We start from the raw sequence: 12,651 nt of genomic DNA, 5'->3' as shown, positions 1-12,651 counted from the left end.
CCGTCACAATCGCCGACTCAAACGCAACAACAAGCACAAACAGCCGCCTCAACCAAAACCAATAATGCCGCTATTTTAAGTTTATTGAACAGTAGTCCTGCTAATTCACTTCAACAGAAGAATCAAGGCCAAACACGGCGTATTTCCCTCAACGCCTCAATTCCACCACGAGTTATTGGACATGGAAATGTTATAACTGTTCCCAACACCACAGGCCAAGTAAATTTCTTTTCATATTCATATTTCCATTTATTACTATTATTATTATATATTTATGTGATTTTCAGGTCAGAGTTAGTTTTAGCTCAGCTTTAACGAGTCAATTGACTGGTAAACAGCAATCAGTCAAAGCGACAGCAGTTCGATTAGCAAGAGTACAAGATAATACTTCCACTCTTGGACTCTCAATGCCAGGACTTTCAGCACTTCTCGCTGGTAATTATCATGTTTTTTTTTTTTCAATTTTTTATTTATTTATTTATTTATTTACTCATTTCCTAAATCTGCATGCTATTCCATCATCTTGGCATGGTCATTTTCAGGAACACCATCGGCAGACAATCCCATACCTGGTATAAATACTGCTTCGACACTATTAGAAAGGCTAACAGCCTCTTCAAATCACGGTAACCAGCAGCCAGCGAGTCCCATGACGAGCCCCTCGCCTACCAATGTCAGTCTCCAGGGAGTTAATCTTACCAATTTACCTGGCTCTATAAATGGTCTACAAAACGTTCAGGTAAAGTTTTCTTATATCATGTCATATAATTGTAGAGCAAAAAAAAACTGTAGGCATAATTATTCAACGATTTTAGGTCTCATTCCCTGGATTGTCACAATCTATTACAATGCCACTGAATGTGTCCGCTGCAACTGCCTCAGTTACACCTACTGGAGTAATTGTATCTTTACCCATATCGTCTGGCAGCAATATCTGTACAACTGTATCAAGTGTAAGATTTATTCATTCTATGCTTATTTAACAGTAATAATAATGATAATTAATAAAATTATTATTATTATTATTATTATTATTATTATTATTATTATTATTATCATCATCATCATTATTATAGATGATTGGTGCAACAGTTGTGACAACAGCAGTTGCTGGAACAACTCCAACAGTAGTAATAGCTAACCCTGCTAATACACACTTATCCCTGCCAATTGCTCAGATTATCCCATCAGGCGTAAAGAGTTTGGCTCAGCAAACTCAAAATATACGAAATACCAATACAGTGGCTCTTTCACAGGTAATTATTTTATAAACAATTTATTGACGGACCATTTGGCTAATGGTCCTAATATTTGTGTGAATAAATGGTTAATAATGATGAAAAGAAGAGTGGACAGGCAATACAACTGGTGGGTTCCCATCGGCCACGGCTTAATCAAATAACCCGCAAAGCGCAACCGAACCAAGTCACATCCACTGTTTTACCTAATCAGCTGGTCACTGTAGCGAAAACAGTTACTGCAAGTCAGCTCATCTTGTCTGGTAATAAACAAGTGTTAACACCAATAATGGGTAAGCCCTTGAATACATCAATTCAATTAAATATCATCAAGTCATCAAGTAATTGATAGATAAAATTTTCATATTTTCTCAAGCTACAACGAAGCCGCTACTAATGGCAACTCAAGCGAATCAAGCTATACAAGCAACGCCGTCTTCCCAAACAGTACCTGGCAATAAACATGCTCTATTGACAAAATCATTGCACGCAAGAGGCGGTGCAACTGGTCAAATTGCTTCCCAGACTCAGGGAATAGGTGTGACCAGCTTATCGCAGCAACAAGTAAGTTTAAATATTCTCTCGATCCTTGTTTGTATTCGTATGTATTATCGATCATACTAGGATAATATTTATTTTTTCCAGCTTCAGCAACTTCAACAATGTTTAGTTGCTCAACAAAAAGCAACAGTAGTTGCTGCTAGTAATTCACCCAACCGAAGTCAAATTCAACCTAGAGGTGCTGTACCACCGTCTACTGACGAGTCTCTGTGAGCTTCCTAAAGTTCTTTTATTCTCTTTATTCCGCAACATGGTTAAATCTCATTTCAATTATTCTCTCCCCGCCCCCTTAATATCTCATTATTCTATGATGATAATAATCCGTCTTTTTCTGACCCACCAATACTTAGTTATAAAATTGATAGCAAATCCTCATTCGTTAGCGATATATCATCTTACTAAATTAACATTGAACGAGAAAAAAAACAACGGACGGAATTGCGAGTATTATATTGTAGAATAGAGAGCATTATTATTAGATCTGCAACGGAAAGTTTAAATTATTGTACGCATCCACCACCATATCGTACGTACTTACGATATTATATAATAATTATTATATATTATATATTAATGATTCGTTTTATATGAAAGATTAAAAAAGCAAAAAATTAAAGATGAATAAATCATTATAAATATAAGAATAATTATTGTTGTTATTATTATTATTATTATTATTATTATTATTATTATCATCATAGTTTTAGTATCACAAATATAAAGCCTCATTTGATTGAAAACGGTATAATAAACAGAATATTCCGCTTGAATTACATTGACCGTAATGAGAGAAAAAAAGAGTTGGAGCCCCCGTTTCCTCTTCCCCGAAATAAAGTAAAAAAAAGCAAATAACTAATGGAATTATTATGACTTGGCCATCAATAATTTGGCTCACTCTTTTACCAGAAGTAATAAAAATTGAGGATATTTGACATTTAACATATCATTGGCTACATTTATTCATAAAAATAGAGCAGTCTAAAAATATATCAATATTTAATCAATGAATTCGATATTTTTGTATAATACTCAAAATATATGTGCTATTGTCATTTTTTGTTAGATTACTATTCGTTTATGGCATATCATATTGCAGTATTATTCTTCAACACACACCATCATCTTATTCCAAATATTCAGATTCAGCTGCATGCCATATACCGAAATGAATGGAACATATGCAGCCGGCATTTCTTGTAGTTGAACCATTTTAATCTAACAGAAAATACTGTCAACTTTTTTTTTTAGCGCTTATGATTTTTTTGTTTCTTCTTTCGCTAACTGATCTTTTAATCATTGCCATCATTATTTGTACAAGTTAAATATTGTAAAACGCAATTAAGTGAATTCACTGAGTCGGCTGGTCAACCTCGGGTCTTGAATCCGATGTGGAACACGTACTCAACGAAGCGATTGTGGTTGCTGCATCGGGCGGGGTACTCCATTCACTCTCTGGATCAGAGAATATATTGGATTCATCTATTGAGATATCGGAGTGAGCTTCGAAACTCATTTTTTCCTCTGTATTTCGTTGTTCTGGGTGTAAATGAGAACATGGATGTTCATCTGCCATTAATGTCTCGTTAGCTGTTGATAAATTCAGGATATTTTTTTTAATTTTCGCAACAAGATATGAAAATACAATTAGGAAGGATAAATTGCTTATACTCACTCACCATTAGTAAGGCTATGCTGTGTGAGCCATGTGGGTTCATCCCAGGGCATTTCGTCATATGTTTGGCGTTGTTTTGTTGAAATATCTGTGTCAGCAATTGAGTTACCCGGAATGTCAAAAATTTCCGTCCGTTGGATTTTTTTATTCTCATCATCCATATAATAATAGGCCATCAAAGTTTCTTGGTCAGATGTGACTTTTAGAATATTTTCAAATGGCCCGTCAATTGAGGCTAATTCATTTATATCTATTATGCAACTCGACTTGTGGAGTTCCTCCCGCCACGACAATCTACAATTGGCAATATTTCATTAAAATAATGTCAAAGATGTTGAACGAGTTGAAGCTATATTTCTCTCCTTACATTTCACTGATCGACTGATCGACTGATTTTTTTCCACCAACAGCTGCAAAATAAATTAGTCAAATAAAAACAAATTTAAAAATGTTGAAAATTTTTGCAGCCGCTACTCACTCGAATCATATTCAGTTATTGTCAACTGACAATCTATCGTTTGAGGCATTCTCATATTATAAATGTTCATTTTGGAAATAATCAAGCATATCTGGTGGCTTAAATATTTTGTCACATCCATTAAATCATTGTGTAATTTAGGGCTGTTGATCAAAATTCTAGAAAGTTATGTTTGATTTAAAAAAAAAACAAATTATCAATATATAATCATGTTATGTTTCAAATATCAAATTCTGTTGGTGTACTTATTGAGAGTTGCACAGATGACGTCAAAGGGTAGCGTGTAGGGAAGACTGAGAAATGACAATAGTTTGATGCTTTTGTGTTTGAATAACCAATTGATAATGCCTTTATTTGCCGAATCTATGGCATCTTGGAATATTGTCATAACGGTTTCGGGTAAATTGGCTACTAATGCTTCCTGAAAAAAAAATAAATAAATAAATAGGAAATTTATATTCATATTACAACAATGACGTGGGAAGCTTACCTGACGGTGAATTTTACACTCTTTACACTCAGGATCATACTCCATACTATCGTCCAAAGTTTCCGAAACTACAAAAGTTGATTGTACAGCTAGGCAGCGTGTACAATTTATCAGGTTATTTCGCTGAAGAAATCGGAGTGCATCGTCAAATCCTTGTTTACACATATGAGAGAGTATCTGCAGCGAAAAAGTATGAAATGAATGAATGCAAATCTAAATGTGCATGAAATTTATTATTAACTGTTGAAACATTAGTCACCTCTGGGTTTGGTGGGAAGAGTATTCTAGCAAATCTGTATATATTTTGGCGCGACAATTCGATACTTGTATTGGATAAATTCACATGAAACAATTGAGATGAAATGTCTCGTGGACAAATATCACTTTCACCACAAAAAGGACTGATTGTTATTGTATTTTCATCCAATGTTGGTAAATTATCACTGAAACCTCCATCCATATAGCGAATCCCACGGAACCTTGGAGGTAAAAGTCCCGAAAACAAGGGAACAAATGAACTAGCCAGCAATGCCTAGAATAATAAACATTAAATTTCCATCTTTTCCCCTGATTTCTAAATAAATGATGATAATAATAATAATAATAATAATAATAATAATAATAATAATAATAATAATAATAATAATAATAAAAATATTAAAAAAAGAAAAAAATATATATATATATTACTTGCAACAAATCTTCGCGTGAATTGAATTGCGATACGATTACATTCTTTCCATCGTAAACTCGTGTCAATGAAATGTGCAATTTTCCACTAACTCGTATGTGTGCATCATTTGGAAGATACTGAAATAAATTAGTGAATAATGGTCATTAAGTGATAAAAAATACGTGGAAAATGATCAATTTTACCTTCTGCAAACTCTCCAATAATATTGTTTGTACATTGAATGAAGGGCTGAAAGGCCCAAGGGCTTTCTTTCTTGCTTCTTTCGCTAATTTCAATAGATGACTCGTAAATGTTCCTGCAATAACATAAGATTAATATCAAACATCAACCGTTAAATAGACTGCTATCAATCAATGAAGATAATTATCAAAGACAATATCTGGCGCATAAATAAGGAACTTTGATCAACATGTTAGTTTCTATTTATATGGAATAATGTATCGTATGCTTTCTAAGCTTGACCCATTTATCGCTACTGTATCTACTCAAGTGAATGCGTAATATAAATATGTAATGTATAAGTTCATTTTGCATGCTATTGTTACTACAAGTATGTGTGTGTGTGTGGTGAGTATTATATTATCCTTTAAGGAAAATTGAAAAAAGAAGAAAAAAAAAATTCTGTCTTCATTATGAGAGAATTTAGTAAAGATATTTCAACATTTATCAATACCATGCACTGAGTATAAACAAAGAAATAACAAGTGATCACAAGTTCACTCACCGAGGGGTAAATCACAAAGAAGACAACAGGCAGCCATCGCGCCAGCTGAAGCTCCGCTTATTTTATCTAAGAGTAAATGCGGAGCATATTTCTTAAAACATACAGCAACACCAACATGATAAATTCCCAAAAATCCACAGCCCGCAAAGGATAAATTCATTCTTGTATTGTTTTTTTTTTATTTCATAAAATTTTTCCCTGTCTTCGTTTCGTACGCAATCAAAAATCTAATAAGACAAGATACCAAACAAGTTCTGAAAAAAAAACGATTGCCGTGAATGTATATGTATAATTAGTATAAAAAATATCTTACAGTTACAATGCTACATAAAATAAATGGTAACAACGAATTCCACTCAGTCTAACCTCAATTTTATTTTGACAGTTGTTTGAAATATTCAATAATATGGATTCGTCTCTGACATGAGCATTATTTAAAACTGATAATCAAAATATGTTGACATTTATATTTCATCTATAGTAAATGAATGACTGTGATTCAGAGCAAATAAACACATCGATGCGATTAGAGTTATAATACTGCGCGACGGTGAATGCGATACACGATACACTTTGTATATATTATACTGAATGAATGCTGAATGCTGAAAGTTATTATACCACCAAACCATTGGCTCGTTTAACGCGACTCAAGGTTCGGCTCTCTGATCGTACCATATCATATCAGTAAAAGCTAATGATAATAAAAAAATACTCTACTGCAGATTATATATATATGGAAAGGTGGCGTAATAGTTTGCTATCATCTATTATGTATGACGTAGGTAGGAGTTTTGAAAATATTTATTGGCCATGCACGTATGAGAAAGGTCATAATTGTTTTCGTGTATATACTATATACAAACTTACAACACTCAAATCTACCAGTACAGATAAAAAATAAAGATACTGGCTACGCTTATCATAATCCATCATGATGAAGCTTTCAATAAATTGATAAGACAACAATGAAAGCAGGCAATGACCATAATTACATTTATTGGTACATTTATGAGTAGCGCTAGGCAAAGAAAAAGAAGAAAAGAAATTTACTGACTTATATAATAGTTATATGAAAATGAATAATTACAACGGATTGGTCGTGAATGAAAATTTTATATATATATATATACAAACAACATATACATAGATACATGTAAATAAATATGATATGACTATTATTCCGCCGTTATCGCAGTGGAATTTGCAAGCGATACCTCATCAAGAACTTGATTCATTTGCACTTCGCGCTGATCCATTAAATCTGATAATTTTTCAAGTTTCTTCTCCAATAATACATTTTTCAAACTTGTTTTTTGTTGAAGTTCCAAAATCGATGAGACAAACCTCGAGTGCAATTCGTCACGTTCGTCTTGACATTTTTCAAATCTCAATTCCAATACTTCATTTTCCCATTTCAAGTTTTCATAATCTTTGGAGATCGAAGCAAGCCTTCTTTTTGTATTCTATATAAGAATGAAAAATTATCATCAATATGAGGGGCAAAAGTTATATTCAACAATTGATATATATGTAACAATTTTAATGTCATTGGGGCACTCACAATTAAACAGGATTTATCCTTTTCATAGTTTGTCAGTTGACGAATCAAATCTGCAACATGTTCTTCACATTCTTTCAAATTTATGCACAATTTTTTGTTCTCTGTTACTGATTCTCGGACTTGTTTCTTCATGCGTTCTTCATTATTCTTCATTATTTCCATTTGATTCTGAAATAAAGCAAAAAGACTTTGGGCGATGGCCGAAAATAAATACAATCTCTGACATATCAATTGGCAAGGAATTTCAGTAAAGATCACCTTTAAACTTTGCATGAGAGACAAATTGTTTAATGTGATGTCATTATAATATGACTTGATACTTGCAAAGGCCTTCTCATGCTCTTTTATTAAATTTGATATCTGTATGTTTTTTCTCTCTTCAACTTCTGTTATCTCCATACGATGCTTCAAAATTAATGACTCATATTGTGTCATTAATTTTTCTTCATATTTCTTCTCAAGTTCCATAGCCTCACATTGAAATTTCTTCATTAATGCACTGGTTTCTTGGGCATTTTTCTGTGAATAAAATATAAATATAAAATATAAGTGTAATGAGTGAGAATGAAGTTGATGAAATGATAAAGGTTCACTTTATCTCGCTTACCAATTTAACGTCTCGAATTTCATTGATACAAGTTAATTCTTGATTCTTTTGAATTTTACGCAGATCACTTTTATCTTTTATAAGTTGCCTTTCTTCGTCATTATGATTATCCTGTGAAATCTTCAGAGCAACCATATGTTCTGCCTTGGTTTCCGATAAATTCGTCTCATGTTCATACATCAAATGTTTGATTTTTTGTTTGTACAATTTTATCTCAGCTTCGTGTTTCTCCATTAATTCTTCTTTTTCTCTCTCTTTATTCCTAAAGTCCGTGGAATAATTAACATTATTAAATTATTAATATTATTTTTCCGCTGATGTACCTAATAGCTGCTCGTGCTTCATCCAGCTGATGTCTTGTTATTTCCCAAAAAGTACGTAATTTATCTCTTTCAAGTTGAAAAAAATTTCTCTCCTCGCGCTCCCTCTCCATTTCCTCGAGAATTTTATGAGAATATAGCTCTAGTTGTTCTCTACTCATTTTCGATGTATCTACACCGTCTACAGAATCCATCATTTTGCCCTTTGCCTTTTTTGGCCCCTGAAAATTATATTTCGAATAATGAATTGAGCAATGCTACATTCTCATTGACATTTCGTAGTATATTTTGTACGAGCAGAAAACTCACCATATTTGTTTGGTTGTTTTTTTTTCACGGTGAAAAAAAAAACGGTGATTTCAAAATTTATCCAACCGAGTGAATTAGCAGATAAATGTGATGAACAAATTTATTGTTGTCGTGGGTGTAAAGAATAAAAAAAAAGGTTATTAGAGATGGTTGGAAGAAAGTAATTATGTATTGTGAGTGTCGCTAGGCAACATTGCTATCTACGTCTGTGTAAAGAATGCAGCATATATGAAGAAGGCAATTGGATAGGTGGATTTTAAAAAAATGTTTTCATTCATCGTAGTGATAAACGTAGAAAAAATTTTATTTCTCCACTACAATTAATATTTTCCATTAAATCATCACTCACAGTCTGAAGTATTAATTAATACAACAAATAAATTGTTTGATTTCTTTTTATTTTTCCCACAGAGTAACCGCTTAACATTTTGTGCCCTCAATTTAAAATATCACAATGATAATAATCATTTACCTTCAATATTTTATTTTATAGTTTCATCTTTACTTTGTTCGTGAAAATAACTGTGGGCGTATTTTTAAGAGATATGATAAATTAATTAATCGGAAATAAATAACTGCCTCTTTAAGACATCCGGTTGTGATACTTAATCAACGAAGGAAAACTCACTGGAATGCTAAACGTAATTATTATCAAATCATATTCCATTAAATCTGACTACTCTCATTATTGAATTGCAAAAGACATCCTACAGCACCAAAATATCCCTTGAACAAACAAAATAATACATTTCAAATAATTCATCATTGACGTGTTTTTTTGTTTTCTAATTTCGTAATAACATTATTATTATTATTATTATTATTACCTCGTGTTCTAAAAATAGTGCTTTCATAGTACCATTCGACCAGTAATCCATGGCATAAGCTAATAATTTCATGGATATGGGGTTTACTCGCAAAAAGTTTCCAACAAACACTACCTATACAAAGGCAAATTTAAAATAGATGAAATTTTTTTTTATAATAAAAATAGAATATTTCATGATCATGTCATACATACTTTCTCGACTTTTTCATTGACCGCGCACATGCGTGCAATAGATCCAATATTATTTGTTATGGTTACAAGAGTGGCTCGTGCTAAATCCTCTTTGCTGACGGCATTTCTGCGATCCTTTAAATTCATTTGACCGAAACTGCACACATGGAGAAGACTTAACATACAGGGATTCTGTGTTAGATTTAGAAAGAGACTAACGAAATGGTCGACGGAAAAAATAAAAATAAAATAACAAACGGACAAGAAGCCAGAAATAAGGAAAAATAAAAATTTAAACGTGTTGGAAAATATGGGGTTTATAGAGAGAAAGAATCACTTATTACCTGCTGGCCACCAAGTCCCCAGGAAGACCAAAACGTCCATAATCCCCACCATAAATATCTTTAACTAATTTATCAACCCGTGTGTTATCACCTCCTGTTGCAAGCTGGATAGCTTCTTCAAAACTATTACAGCCGGTAAGTAGGCAGCACAATCCAAGAAACGTCCCACCGCCCAAACTCGTTCCCGATATCCTTTTATAATTATTTGGACCATATACTATTAAAATACCAACTCCAGAGCCTATATTCACAAGCTACAATAATTGAAAGAATATTAATAATTGATAATAAATAATAATAATAATAATAATAACAATAATAATAATTATTATTATATGAGAGCCTCACCAAAAATGGATATGGCTGGGAGAAATCAAATGGAACTTTATGACAAAGATCATCCTCAGTGGGATGGCTCCAGTAATAACATTCACGAGGATTTGTCATTTCAATATAAAGCATCCCACGTATTAAACTGTCCAGTTCATCAAACTTTGCAAGACTCATATTGACTTCCTGAGAAATATCATAGTTCAATCATTCACTGGATATTAACATTGTCAGAAATTCACAGTAGTACATACTTTTTTGAAATTTTCTTCAAATTTAAAAGCACCACCGCCTGTGGCACAGACAGTTGTCACAAGATTGGCCATTCCTTTTGATTTGGCAAGTGCTAAAAAATTACCCATTTCGCTTGTCGGAAATCTGATGAAATGCAGCGTCCCTCTCCTACCCCGAATTTCAATATTATCCATCTGGAATAATTATTCCAGAATGAGTCAACATAATATTTATTCAATCATCATAGTTTGATGGTTTCATTACCTGAAGATGTGTATCACGATGACCTGTTTTTCCATACGCTGAATTTTTAGTTAAATATCTTCTTATATTTTTCAGAGTTTCAAGTTCAGCATCCGCCTCATCTCTTGTAATATCTTTTGGTTCAAAGTAAACCAATTTGCATAGAGTCCCACCAATGTCCATTCCAAACCAAGGCATTGCTATAGAATACGAATGAAAAACAAAGTAGATTCGGTCGATAAGTATAAACAATTGAGTATAAAAAGTCATATTTTTAATACTGATGAAGAAATATGTGTTTGATACTTGAAAAGCCAAAAAGCAATGCAATTCCAGAATAATAATAAAAATAACAACAATAACAACAAAAACTAACTATATAGATACTCCAACAACTAATCTAAGCACACATACAATTCACCGACTCACAGGGTGGTGAGTGAGACTCGTTGGATTGTTGTGATGCAGAAGCGGGATAGCCATTAGCTGCCATGGCTGCGTCTGGACTGTCGACATTAAGTTTACAACTGTGAGGACTCATAATTCAACTCAAATTGCCTCATTGTTTCATTCTCAGGTGCAATGATAATTCTTGTTTCTTCCTGCAATCAAATTCAATATTTCTTCATTTTTTGACAAAAAAAAAGAAAGAGAAAAAAAACTTGTTATCAAATTGCAATAAATCTAGTTCTCTAATTTCTTCGTTTCCCTGTATTTGGTTGTGTTTCAAGACCGACTATACCGTTGATCTTTGGTACATAGTTTGATGTCAAGGGTTACTCTTAAATTATTCACATTGAAAACAGGAAGTCACGTTAAAAGGTTGTATATGTGCAAATGAAGTGGAGAATAAAAAAGCTCTCAATCAGAGGAGAATACAATATTGACTTACTATGGCGATATTAATTAATTTATGAGACACTTTTCAGTAGATATTAACAGGATCTAGTGCAGTACTTTTTTATGAACAATTATTAATAAATATATACGGGGATTGATGCAATTCAACTGACAATAAGAATTTTGTACGGACGACTAACTCAATGATCAAAACATTAGTCTATTCAATAATTATCATTGTCGCCCACTATATAGTTTTCATCATAACAGTATGTTTATCTGATTTCTCTTATCTTTATCATTATCATCTCATCATCATTGAAAAACAATTATACATCAGCCATTAACTTATCGTAATGTTAAATACTTTAATTTCATTATTTATCAACATTTAATTTTAGATAGTATTTGTACTTACGATTTTTTTATCTCCAAGTGTATAACTTTCATTTGATGTTATGTATTATCTAGGCTTCAATAGACTTGTAAACTTGTCAAGATGTTCTTGACTACGTGTCAGAGCTCGGTCTGTCAGTGACTATTCACAAGTTGAAAAAAAAACCAACCAATCTCCACTTTATTCAAGACAAGAGAGGCATGGAGGTTATATTATCCACGTAATTAATGATATGCTTTCAATATTTTGTTCTTCGTTTCTTTTTCTTACAGTAGTACATGTTACGTTGGTCGTTTTTTCTAAAAAAAAATATATATATATAATAATAATAATAATAATAATCAACAAGATGAGTGTACTACAATCAATTATTCAAAGTAATTGTATTTTTTCGTGCATGACCACTGGTTTATCATACTCTATTTCTATTCTAAGGATTGTATCATACACGTACCATAAATTGGTTAAGAACAAATAATTCTATTTACACCGCTGTTCATTGATGATAATAAAAATGAATATAAATGTGCAAGCAAGGAAATCTATAATCCGCATGCGCAACATCATTAAAAAAAGAGAAGTATATATATAATAATATCGCACGAT

The 12,651-nt window shown here is 32.4% G+C and overlaps 4 protein-coding genes across 14 annotated transcripts; 1 reads left to right on the top strand and 3 right to left on the bottom strand.

Annotated features, from left to right (window-relative positions):
• Positions 1–2,410, top strand: LOC107042568 (myb-like protein U; the record flags this gene model as incomplete). 2 transcript variants are annotated; one of them, XM_015263653.1, is given in 8 exon segments in its annotated part: positions 1–219; positions 288–435; positions 543–739; positions 816–953; positions 1,077–1,256; positions 1,348–1,531; positions 1,615–1,802; positions 1,884–2,410. In XM_015263653.1, coding segments are annotated over 8 exon segments (1,383 nt in total), but the record flags the coding sequence as incomplete, so codon positions are not given.
• A 316-nt stretch (positions 2,411–2,726) lies between these two features.
• Positions 2,727–6,607, bottom strand: LOC107042556 (1-acylglycerol-3-phosphate O-acyltransferase Pnpla3). 4 transcript variants are annotated; one of them, XM_015263625.2, is made up of 11 exons: positions 6,224–6,604; positions 5,858–6,111; positions 5,316–5,428; positions 5,130–5,249; positions 4,699–4,971; positions 4,440–4,616; positions 4,195–4,370; positions 3,950–4,107; positions 3,839–3,881; positions 3,476–3,765; positions 2,727–3,386 (listed from the first exon to the last, which is right to left on the bottom strand). In XM_015263625.2, the coding sequence occupies exons 2-11, from the start codon at positions 6,015–6,017 to the stop codon at positions 3,148–3,150; spliced, it is 1,749 nt and encodes a 582-aa protein (XP_015119111.1). In that variant the 5' UTR covers positions 6,018–6,111; positions 6,224–6,604; the 3' UTR covers positions 2,727–3,147. The 4 variants fall into 4 exon arrangements, with proteins under 4 accessions (XP_015119111.1, XP_015119113.1, XP_015119114.1 ...); XM_015263627.2 differs by having other exon boundaries at positions 6,479–6,604; XM_015263628.2 differs by having other exon boundaries at positions 5,858–5,923; positions 6,479–6,604.
• Positions 6,608–6,953: 346 nt separating this feature from the next.
• On the bottom strand, positions 6,954–8,845 carry LOC107042559 (dynein regulatory complex subunit 4). Of its 2 annotated transcripts, XM_015263635.1 has the most exons (6): positions 8,658–8,845; positions 8,352–8,569; positions 8,029–8,290; positions 7,680–7,940; positions 7,422–7,589; positions 6,954–7,323 (listed from the first exon to the last, which is right to left on the bottom strand). In XM_015263635.1, the coding sequence occupies exons 1-6, from the start codon at positions 8,658–8,660 to the stop codon at positions 7,036–7,038; spliced, it is 1,200 nt and encodes a 399-aa protein (XP_015119121.1). In that variant the 5' UTR covers positions 8,661–8,845; the 3' UTR covers positions 6,954–7,035. The 2 variants fall into 2 exon arrangements, with proteins under 2 accessions (XP_015119121.1, XP_015119120.1); XM_015263634.1 differs by having other exon boundaries at positions 7,422–7,940.
• Positions 8,846–9,034: 189 nt separating this feature from the next.
• Positions 9,035–12,645, bottom strand: LOC107042563 (pantothenate kinase 3). Of its 6 annotated transcripts, none has more exons than XM_015263640.2 (10): positions 12,500–12,645; positions 12,067–12,344; positions 11,223–11,410; positions 10,830–11,008; positions 10,586–10,759; positions 10,350–10,517; positions 10,002–10,255; positions 9,679–9,832; positions 9,485–9,598; positions 9,035–9,383 (listed from the first exon to the last, which is right to left on the bottom strand). In XM_015263640.2, the coding sequence occupies exons 3-10, from the start codon at positions 11,347–11,349 to the stop codon at positions 9,324–9,326; spliced, it is 1,230 nt and encodes a 409-aa protein (XP_015119126.1). In that variant the 5' UTR covers positions 11,350–11,410; positions 12,067–12,344; positions 12,500–12,645; the 3' UTR covers positions 9,035–9,323. The 6 variants fall into 6 exon arrangements, with proteins under 6 accessions (XP_015119126.1, XP_015119128.1, XP_015119129.1 ...); XM_015263642.2 differs by having other exon boundaries at positions 11,238–11,410; positions 12,500–12,644; XM_015263643.2 differs by having other exon boundaries at positions 9,679–9,814; positions 12,500–12,642.
• Positions 12,646–12,651: the final 6 nt, after the last annotated feature.

This window comes from Diachasma alloeum, unplaced genomic scaffold (genome assembly GCF_001412515.2).
Source record: "Diachasma alloeum isolate Michigan unplaced genomic scaffold, Dall2.0 Dall_scaffold_00494, whole genome shotgun sequence".
Taxonomy (NCBI): domain Eukaryota; kingdom Metazoa; phylum Arthropoda; class Insecta; order Hymenoptera; family Braconidae; genus Diachasma; species Diachasma alloeum.
Note: the sequence above shows the minus strand (reverse complement) of the source record. Positions and strands in the feature narration are given on the sequence as shown.

Excerpts from the sequence above, each read along its gene's own strand:
- LOC107042559 (XM_015263634.1), bottom strand. Across the intron at positions 7,941-8,028 it reads AAATTCGAGACGTTAAATTG|AAAAATGCCCAAGAAACCAG; the intron begins GTAAGCGAGATA and ends TTTTATTCACAG. Across the intron at positions 7,324-7,421 it reads AGGATAAATCCTGTTTAATT|AATACAAAAAGAAGGCTTGC; the intron begins GTGAGTGCCCCA and ends ATTCTTATATAG.
- LOC107042556 (XM_015263625.2), bottom strand. The coding sequence starts at position 6,017 with ATGAATTTATCCTTTGCGGGCTGTGGATTTTTGGGAATTTATCATGTT. Across the intron at positions 4,972-5,129 it reads CACGCGAAGATTTGTTGCAA|GCATTGCTGGCTAGTTCATT; the intron begins GTAATATATATA and ends TTATTATTCTAG. Across the intron at positions 4,617-4,698 it reads TCTTCCCACCAAACCCAGAG|ATACTCTCTCATATGTGTAA; the intron begins GTGACTAATGTT and ends TTTTCGCTGCAG.
- LOC107042563 (XM_015263640.2), bottom strand. The coding sequence starts at position 11,349 with ATGAGTCCTCACAGTTGTAAACTTAATGTCGACAGTCCAGACGCAGCC. Across the intron at positions 10,518-10,585 it reads TTGAAGAAAATTTCAAAAAA|GAAGTCAATATGAGTCTTGC; the intron begins GTATGTACTACT and ends GATATTTCTCAG. Across the intron at positions 9,833-10,001 it reads GGGGACTTGGTGGCCAGCAG|TCTTCTCCATGTGTGCAGTT; the intron begins GTAATAAGTGAT and ends CTGTATGTTAAG.